The 16,994-nt window shown below is 38.9% G+C and overlaps 1 protein-coding gene across 1 annotated transcript in view; it reads left to right on the forward strand.

Moving 5' to 3' along the window:
- DNAH6 (dynein axonemal heavy chain 6) overlaps nt 1-16,994 on the forward strand; it is a 168,865-nt gene that overhangs the window by 116,773 nt on the left and 35,098 nt on the right. Inside the window, exons 60-64 of the mRNA XM_063129118.1 lie at nt 601-780; nt 2,959-3,192; nt 8,046-8,181; nt 11,086-11,243; nt 12,435-12,625. Of these exons, the coding sequence (XP_062985188.1) occupies nt 601-780; nt 2,959-3,192; nt 8,046-8,181; nt 11,086-11,243; nt 12,435-12,625 (899 nt within the window). The remainder of the gene's footprint in view (nt 1-600; nt 781-2,958; nt 3,193-8,045; nt 8,182-11,085; nt 11,244-12,434; nt 12,626-16,994) is intronic.

Here is a 16,994-nt window from a genome sequence, read left to right on the forward strand (position 1 = left end):
GCTGCATCATTAAATCGACGCAGCGCCACTGTGCATCCACCCTGGGTTTTTCTGTGCTTTTAGACAGGCCCTAGATGGTCTTAGGCAAGCCGATATGTATGTTGTATGTTGATCTATATTTTTTATGAATTGTTGTAAATGGCTCAGGGAGCTCTGGCTATGGGGCAGTAGAGAAATGAAATGAATAAATAATTTGGCGATGGGATGTGCATGGCATATCACTCTAAATTACAATCAACGACCAGCAATCGCACAACCAATTTATACATTTTAAGATCATTTTCTTTATAAACAAACAGATTTTAAAATGTGAAACTTTTTGGCATAAAACACCAGTGAAAAGCCTCTTGCCTTCAGCCTTGATCCACAGATTTACATTATGCCAGATAATACTGATTTACATTACAGGGTTGTTGTAAGGACTGCAACAAAATAATGCATGTGAAGTGCTTTGAACATTGGAACATACTATGCAAATGTTAATTCTTATTGCTGTTATTCCAAATATCATAGCAATTTTTCCTTCTGGCTGTGAGAAATTTGTTCCACATGTTTGAGGTACTCAATTTCATGTTGATTATTTGAAATTTCTGTTCTTAGGTTACATCTGGTGCCATTAAAGTAAGGCTTGTAGAAGCAGAAACTACAGAAGAAAAGATAAATGCAGCCCGTGAAAAATATCGTCCTGTTGCCACTCGAGGATCGGTTATGTATTTTGTGATTGCAAGTCTGTCGGAGATTGATCCAATGTATCAGTTTTCCTTAAAGTATTTCAAACAGGTTTGGTTCATTTTATTTATGATTCATTTATTTACAAAATTTGTATAATGCTCCATATCTGAAACAGATTCCAGAGAAGTGAACATAAGAATAGGCCTGTTCAGGCTGTGATTCCGTCGTTAACCCTTTTACAGAAAATGGTTAGTGGGCATGTTTAAACTGTGGTTATGTAGCCACCATTGTTAGGAATGTTTCACACGATATTTAAGTCATGGTTCACACAATAAGTTAAGCCATAGTGTTTAGCTCAAAATGCTTAACCATCATAGCTTAGCATGTTGTCTGAACAGGGTCAATTAAAACAATAAAAGAGTAAAAAAAAACCTTTCTCTCTTCTCTCTCTTCCTTTCTTTTATGTAAGTAATTTGAAATTTGCATTCAGATCTACAGTAAAGCATCTTTTAGTTCTCAGGTTTCTCAATGGCCACTTCAGTAGCTGCTACAGTGGGGCTTGGATTAGATTAGAATTGGAAGGAAGTTGAGTATTTTTGCAATTTCAGTCCATGTGCTAGGCAAATAGTGGGTGGGACCTCTCGTCCATGTCAATAGAGTGTTTTTAGAGGGAAATTCAAGTGAATTTTGCCCTGTGCAGTGGGATCCTTACTAGTTCAGCCTTTCTTCAAAATGTTGAGAGCCAAGGCGCCAGGGCGCACACTGGTTGTCAGCTGAACCTTGCTGTCCAGGCAACATATCTGTTTAGGCTGACTTCAGGCAACAGGTTATTATTTCATCTTGCAGAATCACCTCTTATAGCTGTATCATCGTATATCTTTTCCCAAAATGCTAAGTTGGTCCTCTACACAAACTAACACTCCTCTCCTAAGCTCATCCCTCTTTTGTTATTTCAGGATTTCACTCTCCAAGTCTTCTATCCTAAATCTTACTTGTTGCTAAACCCAGGATATGACTTAATAACTGTAACCTTGCAAAACCCAGTTCTTATGTATTCATTCATCTTCCTTATTGTTTTTGAAGATGACCTGTAAAATGGTAGCAACACTGTATTTAGAGAATTGGCTTATAGAGCACAATTGGCTTATAGAGCACAATGTTTACAGTATCAGTGAAAAATCTTTTGCTATAGCAAAACTTCAAGGCTTCGTTTTTCTCAGCTTGATTCCGTGATACGATTTGTGTTCAAAATATCAAAGCCTTAAGTTATAATAGAAATAAAGGCACTGGATTGTTACTAAGATCTTTTGAATAGATAGGGTCGACTAATGGGCTAGTCATACATGCCGTGTCCATCACTCCTTGATTTGCAGATGGGAAGAAGCCGTCACAGAATAGTCACCACTGCTAGGATATTCATAACACTTGAGCTGTGTTTGGGTGTTCAGATCCCCCATAGTATTAGAATTGGATGAAGAGGAGCCAGCAAGCTCCACACCTGATTTCACCTCCTTATCGCCAGCCCTTGGGCTCATCTACACCAAGCAGGATATTCCACCATGAAAGCGGTATATAAAAGGCAGGAGCCATACTACTGCTTTATAGTGATATTGAAGTGCACTGTAGGATCTACACTACTGCCTTATGGCAGTACTGAAGTGCACTGACAACTGTTGGGGCCCATGACCCAAGCAGGATATATCACTATGAAAGCAGTATATGGTATGCCAATAGTTGTCAGTGCACTTCAATACCACTGTAAAGCAGTAGTGTGGCTCCTGCATTGTATATACTGCTTTCATACCACGTTCATAGTGGAATATCTGCTTGGTGTAGATGAGCCCCTGTTGTCTTTCAAGAAGAACATCTGCAGTGGGGATGCAGATGTGGGCTCCCCACATTCATGTAGGCTCTCTGTGTGATCTAGAAACTTGGACTATTGGGGTTCTAAATTGTGAAGGCAACTTAAAGAAGTAGAACTATTTCCCAGTTGCAGATGTTTGCCCTTGAATACACGGAGGCGACCGGGCCGACAAGGAGGAGACAGAACTTAGCCCACTCGTCCCCTCATGTAATTCTCATCGTGTGGAGGATTTGAATGCCCAAATATGACTTCATTGTCAACTCAAACACAATATGTTCACTGCAAACAGTTCGGACAATAAATTGTAATTTAGGGTTGGGTGAACAAGTCATGAGAAATCAGATAATTTATGTGTATGCATGAACAAGCCCAGTGACAGTGTTGGACCGTGTAATAAATACCATTTCCCCCCCTCCTTGCAGCTTTTTAACACAACTATTGAAACATCTGAAAAAAATGACGTTCTGGAATTGCGATTGGCTATACTGCTTAGTCAGACGCTCTATGCAACTTATACCAATGTTTCCCGGGGCCTTTTTGAACAGCACAAACTCATCTACAGCTTTATGCTGTGTATTGAGATCATGCGACAGAAAGAAGAACTTACAGATGATGAATGGAATTTCTTCCTCCGGGGAGCTGCTGGTTTAGATAAGGTATTTGGGAAACCGTTTTTATGATTAGTAAGATTTCAAACTTCTGCGTTCTTGTTTGGTGATTGTAGAAAAAGGGGTTAGTATCTTAGCTTCTCATTAGAATACTAATGAGATTGGCAAAAAGCCAATCAACTGCAAGATGAGATTGCACCATGAGATACCATGAATAGAGGAGCAACAGTTTAGGCTGGGTTAGCTGTACTGCGAAAGCCCTTGCGCAAGTGAAATGTGGGCAAAGAAGGAAGAATATGGCCGGTGCAGCACTGACTCCACTTTTAAGCAAATGTTGGTCTTAGAGCAGCTTACATTGAAATTCAGAGAAGGGTACCTTTTTATGAGTGATAGGTGGAGGTGTTTGTACCAGTTTCTTCTGGTCCTTGACAATTGTTATCATAGTCCATATAGGGAAAGGGTTAGAGAAGGGTTGTGAACAGAAAGCACATTGAATAAAGTGTCTACACTATAGCATACAGCAGAACATCTCAGCCTAGCTTGCAGTTGGGAAAATGTCAATACAGAAGCACTATTTTGTAGCATGGCGTTATTTTATTGAATGCTATTTTAGAATGTTGTTATTAATCTGTTATTTGACCCTTAGAGCAGAGGGCATCTTCAGATGTCTGGACAACATCTCAGAAGTAGATTTTAATATGAAAAAATAACACATTAATTACTTTTCCAGTGTGTTCTGAAACATAATATTACAGCTGTGGGCTTCTTTCCAGTGGTCTGGACTAGCAATCTATTTATTTCATTTCATTTCATTTCTATACCGCCCAATAGCCAAAGCTCTCTGGGCGGTTCACAAAAATTAAAACCACGAAGAGCATAATAAAACAACCAACAATTTAAAAACACAAAATACAATATAAAAAGCACGACCAGGATAAAACCACACAGCAAAAATTGATATAGGTTAAAATATGAGATTAAAACAGCAGAGTTTAAATTTAAGTTAAATTAGATGTTAAAATACTGAGAAAATAAAAAGGTCTTCAGCTGGCGATGGAAGGAAAACAATGTAGGCGCCAAGCGAACCAAGCAATCTTATGAAAATTATAATTATTCTTTAAGAAAATCAGTAATTCTGGCACCACAATTCTAACTTTAGTTAGTGATTTCTGTGTTTTATTAGTTGCCCTATCACTGAAAGTTCTTCAGGCAACATATAATAAAAACACAAATAAAATTCATACGAATCAAAACACTCAATTAAAAACAGGAGAGGCGAAAAGTATCACAAGAAATTCTCAAATTATCCTGGAGATAAAACAAGTGAAAATACAATATAGTGGGATAAATATAAGAGGATTTAAAAGCCTGGAAAAATAAAGAAGCCTTTGGTGCTGAAATAATAAAAGAGGCACTAGGTTGACCTCTCTTGGGAATTTATTCCATAAATGGGAGGCTACTACTGAAGAGTCCAGCTTGAATAGTTTCAGCATGTGAGGTCACTGGGGGCAGAGTCTCTGATGATGATCTCAGGGCTTGGGTAGGAATATATGGGAAGGGGCACTCCTTCAGGTATTGTAGCCCCAGAACTGTGAAGGTCTTTATAGGTTAATACCAACATTTTGAATTGGGTTCAGACATTAATGTGGAGAAGATGATGCAATCTTGGCATAATATGTTCATAATGCCCAGTTCCAGTCAGTACCCTAGCTGCCATATTTTGTACTGAATTTCTGGATTGTCTCCAGGGGCAGCCCCTCATACAATACAATGCAGTAATTTAAATGGGAGGTTATTAAGGCATGTATCACCAAAGCCAGGTTATCTATCCAAGTAGGGTCATAGCTGGTTAAAAGGCACTCCATGCCACAGAGGTCGTTTATATCTCTAATGACAAAGATGGTTTTATAAGCACCCCCAAGCTACAAATGTGATCCTGTAGAGGGGATGCAATCCCTTCCAGAACAGATTGAACACCACTATCCTGGATAGACCCACCAACAGTTCCTCCATTTTATCTGGATTGACCTTCAGTTTATTGGCCTTCATCTAGTCCATTACCATAATGAGTCACTGATTAAGCACTTTCATCTGGAGGGAGCTGCATGTTACCAGCATACAGATGAGCTGCACTCTAAATCTCTGAATGACCTAACTCTGGTATTAAATAGTATGGGGGATAAGATGGATCCCTACTGGACCCCAAAGCATGAATGGTATGGGGTCAAGCAGAAATCCCCAAACACTACTTTTTAAAAATGGGCATCAAGGTATGAGCAGTACCACCCATACCCAACTCAACTTCTCCAGAAGGATATTTGGTATCAAAAACCATTGAGAGGTCCAGGAAAATCAAGAGTCACATTTCCCCTCTCTCTCTCTCCTGGCAAATATCATAAGAACCATGTTGGATCAGATCAATGATTTATCTAGTCCAGCATTCTGTTCACACGGTGGCCAACCAGTTGCCTGTGGGGAACCCATAAATAGGACGCCTTAGGAGGTTACTGGGCCTTCCTTCCTGTGTGGGGGATGTAGCTATCAATCTGTAAGTAGGTATTCAATCAGTTGAACGCAAGGCATGGATTGGTGCCTTTAACTGGTGGCTACAGTTATACTTCCTGGCAGTTCCTGGTAGTTACTTCTTCTTACTGCTCTCAGATTCCTATGTCACTCATTGGATGACAGAGATGGAGAAGAAGTTACTTATGCTAGGCTTCTCTGTGGAAGCTGTGGGCAACTATGGGCTTCAAAAGGCCCAATTTCTTGTTGTTCAAAGACTAATAGACCTAGATCTACAGCATTGGAGAACTGCTGCTAACAAATCTTATTCTCCATTGCTCTATAATAACTTTAATAACTACGGACTCATTGCAGCTTCATATCTGCATATGTTAACCATTCCAAAGTACAGAAGAGCATTTACCCTTGCTCACTTTAATGTGTTGCCATCCGCACTATTAGAAGGAAGATTTAGTCAGATCCTGGTTAATGAACGGATATGGCCCTGTTGCGCTGGAACAATCGAATCTGTTGAACATGTCCTTTTGTACTGTAAAATGTAAATGGAATGCAGAAAGAAGCTAATTTTTCCATTATTAACAGCCTTTTCTGGAAGTAACTCCACAACTTTGGTTCTAATTTGTTTAAGAGATGTGTCCTCTTGTATCACTGAAAGAGTTTTTAAGTTTTTTTATGACCTCAATGCAAATTAGGAGGGAAATGTTGCTATCCTCCTGAGAGAAGGAATTCTACAAAACTGTATTTTGCTCTCATGTCACTATGCTTTATATCGACTTTGCTGGTCTGTGACCTTAATAAATGAAATGAGGAGGAGGATAAACAAGGCACAAGTGCAGTACCACTATTCCGCTCATGTTCCCCAGCATACTGCCTCTGAGGTTGTATATATCCATCATGACTAGAAGCCAGGTCATCTAACAGGGCATCTAAGGAGGTTTCAGTGCCAAACCAAGGTCTAAATCCCAAATTAAATTGATCTAGAAGATCTGTTTCATCCAAGAGTGCCTAGATCTGATCAGCCACTACCTGCTTGAGTACCTTGCCTGGGAAGGGGATATTAGCCACTGGCGTAGAATTATTCAAATCTTCCAGGTCCAACAATTTCCCCCCCAGAAGTGGTCTCACTACAACCTCTTTTAAGGAGGCTGGGATCATTCCCCCTCATAAGGAGGAATTTATAACCTCCTAGACCCAACCTAGATACATCTAACATAATATACATCTACTTGTAACATAAGTTACAAGGGGCTGGGATCAAAAAAAGAGATATTTGGTTTCTCACCTGCCCAAGGGTCTCTATTTCCCTTGCTCGGCTTCGTCCATTTTCTATTATTATTATTATTATTATTATTATTATTATTATTATTATTATTTATTTATATAGCACCATCAATGTACATGGTGCTGTACAGAGTAAAACAGTAAATAGCAAGACTCTGCTGCATAGGCTTACAATCTAATAAAATCCTAGTAAAACAATAAGGAGGGGAAGAGAAGGCAAACAGGCACAGGGTAGGGTAAGCAGGCACAGGGTAGGGTAAAACTAACAGTATAAAGTCTGCACAACATCAAGTTTTAAAAGCTTTCCACTGCCCCTTACACCTGGAACGCTCTTCCAGAACATTTGTGAATTACAAGTTCAATCGCAGCTTTTAAAGCTCAGCTAAAAACTTTTCTTTTTTCTAAAGCTTTTAAAACTTGGTTTTGATCTGACTTTTATACTGTTACTTTTACTCTACCCTGTGCCTGTTTGGTGCATTCTCTTCCCCTTCTTATTGTTTTATTATGATTTTATTAGAATGTAAGCCTATGCGGCAGAGTTTTGCTATTTTATTGTTTTATTCTGTACAGCACCATGTACACTGATGGTGCTAAATAAATAAATAAATAATAACTTTACCAAGCACATCCACAACCTTGGGCCTTAAAAATTGAAAGTCATCCAGCATTTTATCCAGCTAGATGGTGCCCTATACACTTCCACAGATGAGCTATCGAACGAAATTGTGACAGATACAAAATGTCTTGCAAGCAGCTCACAGTGTGCTATCAAGGGTTCTGTCAAATCCCCGACTGAGCCAGAACCCAGAAGGCCTTAAACCACTTAGAAAAGCTCCAAAGAACGACAGTGAGAGGACACTGAAAATAAGTTTGCAATGTTTTCAAAGGAAGTTGCTTTCCAAGTGATTACGATTTGGATTCAAATATTTGTTTCCCTGGTTATCAAGACCTTTTCTGAAATAGGCAATAAAATAATTATGACTCTGTTTTGTGTTTTCTTTGGCAGTACTCATACTTGAGCAAATATATTGGTCGAATAAATGCTATAGATAACCTTTCCCCACATTATTTGAAACGGTATGTTTTCTTTATAACAGGAGAGACCTGAGAAACCTCACATTCCATGGCTTGAAGAAAATTCCTGGTTTATGTGTTGTGACTTAGAAGAAACACTTCCATGTTTTGATGGGATTCAAACAGACATATTGCTCAAGCACATTTTCATTAAATTAGGTAACATAATAAATATGAAAAAGGATTGCAAAGAATTTTTCCTACCAAGCCATCTATACTGAGAAAACACTTTATGCTTTCTTCTCTCACACTTTACCTATTTTGAAGGCTTCCCAGTTATTTTATATAACTTCCTGTGCTTTTGTATTTTTTATGTAACTTGAATGTTTCATGACTTTTCCTGGGTTGACAAGGAATAGTTGTTATGCAGGGCTTTTTTTTACACTAGGTAGCATCTTATATGAATAAGACTTTTAAAATGTTCCACCTGATTTACAGTATAGAGAGTATTTAAATACATTTCCATACAATTGAAATCAAATTAGAAATGTGGCTTCTGAAATTTTACATGTAGAAAAGTGTTCCCCCCTGCAATCTCGCCCTATAGAAACCCTAAAAAACACTTCCTGTTGCCCAGATTTCTCTATTGTTCTAGTCCTGCAGTACCATTCACACCAAATCACTGAACAAATTGTGTTATTATATACACAACAAAACCATTTAATTAATTAATTAAAAAATTAAAACTTGCTTTTCTGTTAAAATCCTTAAGGTGGCTTACAAAAATAGTATATATATATATATATATATATATATATATATATATATATATATCCAGAGAGATCAGAATAAAAGGGGAGGTACTCAAAAACTGGGGAATTAAAAATACCCGTTTCCTGCTTAAAGAGAAAAGCCTTTCAAGCCAGCATAAGGACTTCAGGAAGGGGGAAGGCAGGCTTCCATTGGAAGGCAGCTCCACAGACTAGATGCCACTACACAGAAGGCTCTCTCCTGTGTTTCAGCCAAATTTAATTTAGTTTGTTGGTTAGATACCAAAGATCATAATACACCACATAATACAGGTGTAGCTGAACACCCCAGAGTGGTTGGTATTCTGTGTATTCTGATACTGCATGACAGTTGCAGCAACTAAATTAATATTTTGTCTTCATTTTGTTCATTTGCATAATTGGGTACCGTTGGATTCATGATTAAGCAGTAGGCCTGTTTGAACACTCCTGAAGTTCAGTGCAGATATTATGCTGGCTTTCTGCAAACCATGGTTGGCAAATCAGGAGTTAACTTTGTTAAATATGCACTCCCTTGCTTTCCTGTCAGTTCTTTTGTACGCCTTCTTACAATAGTTCTGAAGGCAACTTATAATAAAAATAAACATTAAAACCAATAATAGAAAAAAATCTATTCCTCCTATTCCATTGTTTGCCTTCTGCACCAGTTCTAACCATCATTAACCCTAGTCAGGGGTTCTCTCCTAACCATGGTTTAGAATTAGAGTTTGAAAAGTTTCAGAACCCGATTAAGAGAGGACTTAGCTTTGAACACAGCATCATTGCAAATGGAACACTTAACTATGGTTAAAGTATACAAGATAAAGGAAGAGCGAGAAGCCCACGTCCTAGAGCTAGCTACCAATTTGTAAACCATGGCTTGCAGGGAGCCTGCAGTGTGGCCATATTTGGTTGATCATAGCTTGACGTAAGAACGTAATCCCACCATGAATCACTTCGCTCCTCCCTCCACATGAACAAACCAACCAGGAAGTCAGTGAAGGATAGCTTCCCATTACATCCAAACTGTTAAACTGTGTTTAATGGCTTCTGAACAAACCAGGATATAAAGTCAATTATAAAAACATGGCTTAATATCCTGACTTGTTCAGAGGCCATTAGCCATCATTTTTCAGTTTGGAGAAAGTGGGAAGCTCTAGTGTTTCCCAGCTCACATGAATGGGGGAGCAAAGCAGCTGTCTTCGGGTATACAAGATATGTTCGTATCTCAGCTTATTAAGGTGAAATATGATCGAACATGCCCTTGTCTGTAATGGACCCAAACTGTACTTAAATGCTCATGGGCAAATCCTGCTTTAATCAAATATTGATGGTGCTATATAAATAAATAATAATAATAATATTTATTTATTCATAGTTCTTATACGCTGGCCTTCCTCCAAAGCAGGAGCACAGAGTGTCTTACACATATTGATAATATAAATATCAATAAAATCCTACCTTTACAATAAAACAGTTAAAACATCAAAATAATAATCTTTCAGGGAAGCACAGAAACAAACAAGTCAGGAGCCAAATACTTTTGTCGAAACAAAACAAAAATTAAATTACATTTTAAAATATTTACAGTGGGGGCTAATCACACCTCTGTTGAGAGGGAAGTCCACAAATGGTGGGGAGGGGGCACTAAGCATGACCTGTCTCACATCCTCACCGTCCCAACCTCATTTATGGGGGAACAAGGAGCAGAGCTTTTCCTATAATTCAAAGGCCCTGGTTGGCTAGTAATAAATGGGTACCCCTGCCAGGTACCTCGGTCCCAAGTCATTAAGGACTTTATATGCTAGTGGATATACTTTTAATTGGGCTCAGTAGCTCACTTGCAGTGCTTTTAAAATATGTTCCCTCCTTACTGCTCTTTCCAACAGCTGTAATGCAGCATTTTGCACTAACTGTAGCTTCTGGACTGTCTTCAAGGGAAGCCACACATAGAGCTCTGTTAACCTGAGCACGGACAACTATGACCAGATTATCTCAATATATTAAATGTATATGTTGATTTACAAAGTAGTTATTTGTAGTAATCAGTAAGCTGACTGCATTACATGCAAGGTGGCCAATTTTTAAATGAATATTGTATTTAGTTCTGCCATCTTCCAAGCCCATTCTATTTCAGCCCATCAGTGTTCTTGATGTAACTCTTCTGTTCAGAAAATGGCAAATTGCTCAGAACTAACCCCTACTCTTTTCTGAAAGAGTATGGCCGCTGCATGGCCGAAAGAACAACAACTATTCCAGTGCTACCTGAATAATGATTGTTTTTCTAGAAAGATCTTAACTAAAGTGGCTTGGAATTATAATGCTCTTTTTTTAGGGCAACTTGAAATTCGTGTCAACCCAGAACAGTGGGAAGGCTATGAGCCTGAAACTGAAGAAATTAAATACAAAGATGACATATCAAACATTCCCTGGGATACTAGGCTGACCGTGTTTCAGAAGTTGATTGTGGTGAAGTGTTTTATGGAAGAAAAGGTAAGCTTCCTACTGACAAGACACTGTCAGGGCTGATATGCTTTTAGTATGATTAGTATGCTTTTAGGATGTTTTTAACAGTGTATACTATGTTTTTAATCAGTATTTCATGTATTTTATGCTTGCTGTTGTTCCCCGCCTCGATCCAATCGGAGAGGCGGGTAAGAAATTTATTATTATTATTATTATTATTATTATTATTATTATTATTAATAATATTTTGCTGAATAGACAGACTGTCTTATCAAGAACTCAGATTTCTAGCAAAGGAAGGTTTCTAGAGAGGGAAGACCATTGTTAGGAAATAGGGGTTGTATTTATCTACTTCTAGGTATATAACTGGGCTCTGATTGTGGTTATGACTATAGAATAGACAAGACATAGTTGTATCCTTTACCAATTATAACTACCTTGTTGAATTCAGAATATTGCTGAAACATTTAAGCCAAATAAGCTGGAATCATAATTCTACAGCCATGGTAACTATGAGCAGTTGCTGCCACATTCAGACAGCCACAGGGCTGCATGAAACTCTGTGGTGGTGAAATCCTGTAGAGGTGCATCCAGATTTGGGCAGGAGATAACCATGAAATCCCAGCTTTACTTCTGCTTGTTCATTTAACATGGTGTAATTGAATCATGCAATTAAAACCACATCTGAGACGTGTATAAAAGTTTAACTAATTCAAGCCTCTAATGCCTTAATATATGTATGATTCACTTACATTTGCACTGCTTAATAGATTATACAGCTGACATAATCATCGTTACTATTATCATCACCTAAATACTTTTATCGTATTTGTATTCTACCCTTCCTCCAAGGAGTTCCAGATGGCAGACATTGTGACTAAGTCTATTGGATTCTGTTCACAGTTACCTCGAAGTAAGTCCCACTGAATTCAGTATGACTTATTTCCAAGTAAACACGGATAGGCTGTATGTGATTGAAGCCCAGCTGCATCAGAAATATATATGCCCATAATGATTAACTTGTGTAACTCTCATTTGTAGAATGGGGTGGAGGTTCTTTTTTGCAGTCTAGAATTTATTTATTTAGTTTGCACAGAGATAAAACCAAAGTGTTGTAAAGTAAATGAGATGATTGCCCATGTTAGATAGAATTAATATTTCTTTTTCTCAATTTCTCAAGTCCCTGCACTTGTAAATTGACTGTGTTGCTATTTATAGATTGTTTCTGCACTCACTGAATTTGTAATAGAGAACCTTGGGAAACAATTCATAGAGAATCCTCCAGTTGATCTGGCAACTCTTTACCAGGATATGTCTCCTTCCACACCACTAGTGTTCATCTTGAGTACTGGCTCTGACCCCATGGGAGCGTTCCAGAGGTTTGCAAAAGAGCGAGAATATTCAGAACGGTATAAATTATATATTTTCATTATATGTTAGCTTGATGCTAAATTTCCACATGCCATACAGCATCCGGTCATGCATTAAACTACACACCCAACTCTCTTTCAATATTCAACTCTCTTATTCAATATTCTATTCTAAGGGATACAAAAATAACCAGTGAGATTTTTGGAAGGTTATCCTACAAAGAATAAAAAAAAGATGCTCAGGCTTTACCAGGAGATTCAGTGGTGGTGTCTTGATTATGTAACCTTCATGAGAAATCATGTCTAAGAAGAGGTTTGCCAGATTTTGATGCCATGTTTCTATCTGAACTTATTTATGTTTCTTAATTACTTAAAGTGAAAATGGTAGATTTTTGGTTGGAATTGAGAAAGTAATTTCCTGTTATAATTGCTATCAATGGCACAGTAAGGTCAACATGTTCAGTTGCAGAGTTGGGACAAATGGGGCCTGCAGCAAAATGTTGCAGTATAGTGTGCTCCCTGTTCAAGGTTACAGCCACTCCATTCCATTCTCTCCCCCCTGCCCAGTTTTTCATTTTTCCCTCCCAACAGTTAGCATTCTGTTGCCAGTAATCATGCTTCATACTCTTTTTCTTTTTTGGATTTCTGTAAATCTTGGGGTGTATTTATTTGTTAAACGTATTTCTGAACCATGCTTCAGCTTAACGGATACACAAGAGGCATGAATAAACTAAAACATGTCATGGTAATTCTCGCAAATTGTCAGACATCTTTCATTCCATCGTCTACTCATTGAAGGAATCGGTTGTTTTTTAGGGATGTACGAGAAGTTATTTCCATTTATGCAAGTGAGCATTAGCACCAGTGCAAATTTGCACAAATCCCATCCACCCTCAAAGTAAAAAAAAAGGTCTACTAGTCTTTGTGACTCAGAAAAAGCTGGTCCACTGCGGAATCTCAATTCAGATTCTGAGAAATCCAAACTCATTTGTATCAGTTGCTGATTTTTCAGAATCCCTATCAGTACAATTCCCGTAACCCTGCTGATACCTCCCTCTTGTGCAACAATGAAGCAGTTTTGATTACATAAGGCCTGGGGCACTTGGAGAATTGAGATTGCTGTTAGTATATGATGACATCATCATTAATGTGACATAAGAAAATGCATTTGTCTTCTAGGTTCAATGATATTTCAGTATGCTGTCTCTTTTGATGTTTTATAGACAAGATGTAACATAATATTTTTAGTGCTATGATGTAAAATTCTAACAAGATTTTTTGGTTTTTCAAAATTGCTGGTTCGCATGAAATGGGGAAGGAAAATGAGCCACCATAGCTCGTAGTCCTGCCCCATGTGTGACGGCTGTGTGCTGTGTTAATTACCATAATTACTCTCACTGCGCACAGTTTATCGTGTCATCCAAATTCGGTGACGGTAGAGGGACGAGGGGGTTACAAACCACCCTGGAACCCATTTCTTGTTCTAGGGTTGCAGGGTGGTGTGTAACCCACCCCTGCCGCCCATCTTCACTGGATTCAGATGACACAACAAACCGCACCTGGTGAGGATAATTTGGGTAATTATGCGGCATGCGACCGGCATGCGCAGAGCAGGAAAATAAGCTACAGTGGTTTGTTTTCCTTCCCCAAATTATGTGAACTGGACCAGATCCTAAATAATGCAAAAAGAAAAGTCCAGATCCTAAATAATGCAAACAAAAAGTAAAGAAGGATCTTGTGAAGGAGAAAAAACCGGCTACAGTAACAAAACCTGCTCAATATGTGCTAGCGATGTGTGAAATGTTTCCATGTTTGAACATTCAATGCAAAATGATTATCAGTTGACTACTGCCTCAAGAAAAACACTTAATTCACCCTTTTTGCCTGCAGTTCATAACCCCACTTCACATTTTTACAGTCTTTGCCATACAATGCAATACAAAACAACAAACAGTACAGGAATAAATATTTTAAAAGGAGCCATAAAATCTAAAGTCTAAAATACTTGGGAGGAAAAAAAAGATCTGTGCCTGATGCTGAAAAGATAACAACGTAGAAGGCCCACACCCTCTTTCTTGTAGCCACTGAATTTGTTTGGTAAGGGCAGCTAGAGAAGGGCCTCCAAAGATTACCTCATGGTCTAACCAAGCACATATTGGAAGAGATATTCCTTTAAAATCTATTCTGACCCCATGCCTTTTAGGAGTTCAAAGGTTAAAAGCAATATTTTGAATTGGGCTCAGAAACTTACTTAAAATCGGGATAGCGGACAATGCATTAGTGTCACACGATCACATCAACTAGTCCCAGTTAGCAGCCTAGTTGCTCTGTTTTGAGCTAAATGAAGTTTATGAGATGTTTAGAAAGGTAGCCCCATACCCAATGAATAATAGTAATCCAACCAGGACGTTTACCAGATCGTGGTGGTTGAGCGACAGTGGTTGCAGCAATTGGGGTATTCAGAAGAGGTGCTGAAGACTTTATTATCTTCCAGAAAAGATTCCACCAATCTTGTATGGGAATACCTGGGGACCATTCTTGTTATGGTGTAGCGATGTAGGGGGAGTTATGGGGGACAACAAGCTGCATGGCATCCTTGAATTCTTGCAGGCTGGACTTAAGACTGGTCTTAGCACCAGCACCTTGAAATGACAAGTGCAGTATTGAACAGCATTTTGGACTGAAAGGGAAAGATTCCCTCAACACCCACTTCCATGTGAAGTGGTTTCTCAGGGGGGTGGCTGTATTGAACCCTCCTACAGTGTATAGGTTTCTGATTTGGAAACAAAACTGGGAGCTGAAGGCTCTGATGGGTCCTCACTTTGAACCTCTGCTTATGTGTCCTCTATGAATTGCCATTATTAAGATCATATGCTTCAGCTAGGCAAGTTTCAGAGTTGGAGGTCCTCTCAGTCAGTCCATAGCTGTGCACATTCCATCAGGATAAGGTGGTGCTAAGAACAGACTCCTTAGTTTTAGCTTAGGTCAACTCCATTTTCCATATGACCCAGGACATAGTTTTGCCTTCCTTTTGTCCCAAGCCTGTACATCCTGAGGAATAGGCTTGGTATGGGCTTGATAGATTCTATTTGGATAGAACTCCAGCAGCTTGGAAGATGAAAGTCTTGTTTGTCTCCTTCAGGGAGGGCTCTCTGGGAAGAAGGTCTCCACCATGACTATTTCTAGATGACTGAAGGAGTGCATTATCCTGGCATCCAAGACCCTGGGGAAGGCACCTCCCACATGGAGTGATGGCATATTCTCTCAGCGGAGCTGTTATCACAGCAGCTCTCAGAAAAAAGGCTTCTGTGGAGGAAATCTGCTGGGTTGCTAGCTTCTTGCATACTTTTTCAAATCATTCTAAAATTGACATGTTTGCTTCTCCAGATGCGGCATTTGGTAGGAGGGTAGTGCAGAGGGTATATGTTCGACCATAGTGCTACTACAAGCCTACCCTATGTGGCAAGTTTCTTACCATGAAATCATGTTCTTTGTATCTTTTGGAGGACATTCCATCCACCCTTATTTTTCTGTAGTGGAATGAGATCTTTTCCTTGGAGCTTCAGCTTTCACTATACATGTGGGGGATAGAAATAGTTAACCCTGAGTTAATTCCTCCCCATCCAGTTTGTTTTGTTGTTGTTATCGTTCAACTTTCTCACTGTTAGTAATGTTGTGATTGAAGAGTTCCGTGGAAGCCAGTCCTGCATGGAGATTGCAGGACTGGGTTGGACTTGATGGCCTTATAGACCCCTTCCAACTCTACTATTCTATGATTCTATGATTGGGGGTTGAGGAAGGGCCTGCACTCTTCTGGCCTGGGTGGGAAGAGTAGCCCCTCCCTCTTGAGAGGATCATTGCTAATGGACCAGAGGAAAGGGCTAATTTGAAGGCCTAGAATGCCCTCCAGAGGATATCGAGAACAGGAACTCATCATAAGAACCTTCTCTTTTTTGTTGATTGAATGGAACTTCCAAACAGGCAGATTGTCACACATACAGTGGACTACTTTGGGCTTTTAAGTTGTGCAAGACTGGCTGAAGGCTTAGCCCTCTTTTTCCAAGTTCTGGTTTGAGGGGATGATTGAAGTACACTCAATGTGTTTGTGTTTTTGTTTTTGTCATGCCTGGGGAGTTAACAGAAGTCACTTTGTGATGTTGTGAGTTTTCTTGGGTACAAAGATCTTATGGAATTTTAGAAATAATCTATTTATTGCCTTAATCTTATACTTATTCTTCCACTTTAGGCACTGTGACTTCCAGTTTTCACAGGGCAGGGACATAAGGTCTACCGTAGAATCATGCTCTTTTAAAAAAAAAGTATGCTGGAAGTATTTGAACAAAAGTTCACTTGAAAATGAAAAGTTAAATCTCTACCCTAAGGGAATTTCCACTGTAAAATTTCAAAG

Source organism: Elgaria multicarinata, chromosome 6 (assembly GCF_023053635.1).
Source record: "Elgaria multicarinata webbii isolate HBS135686 ecotype San Diego chromosome 6, rElgMul1.1.pri, whole genome shotgun sequence".
NCBI classification, from domain to species: Eukaryota; Metazoa; Chordata; class Lepidosauria; order Squamata; family Anguidae; genus Elgaria; species Elgaria multicarinata.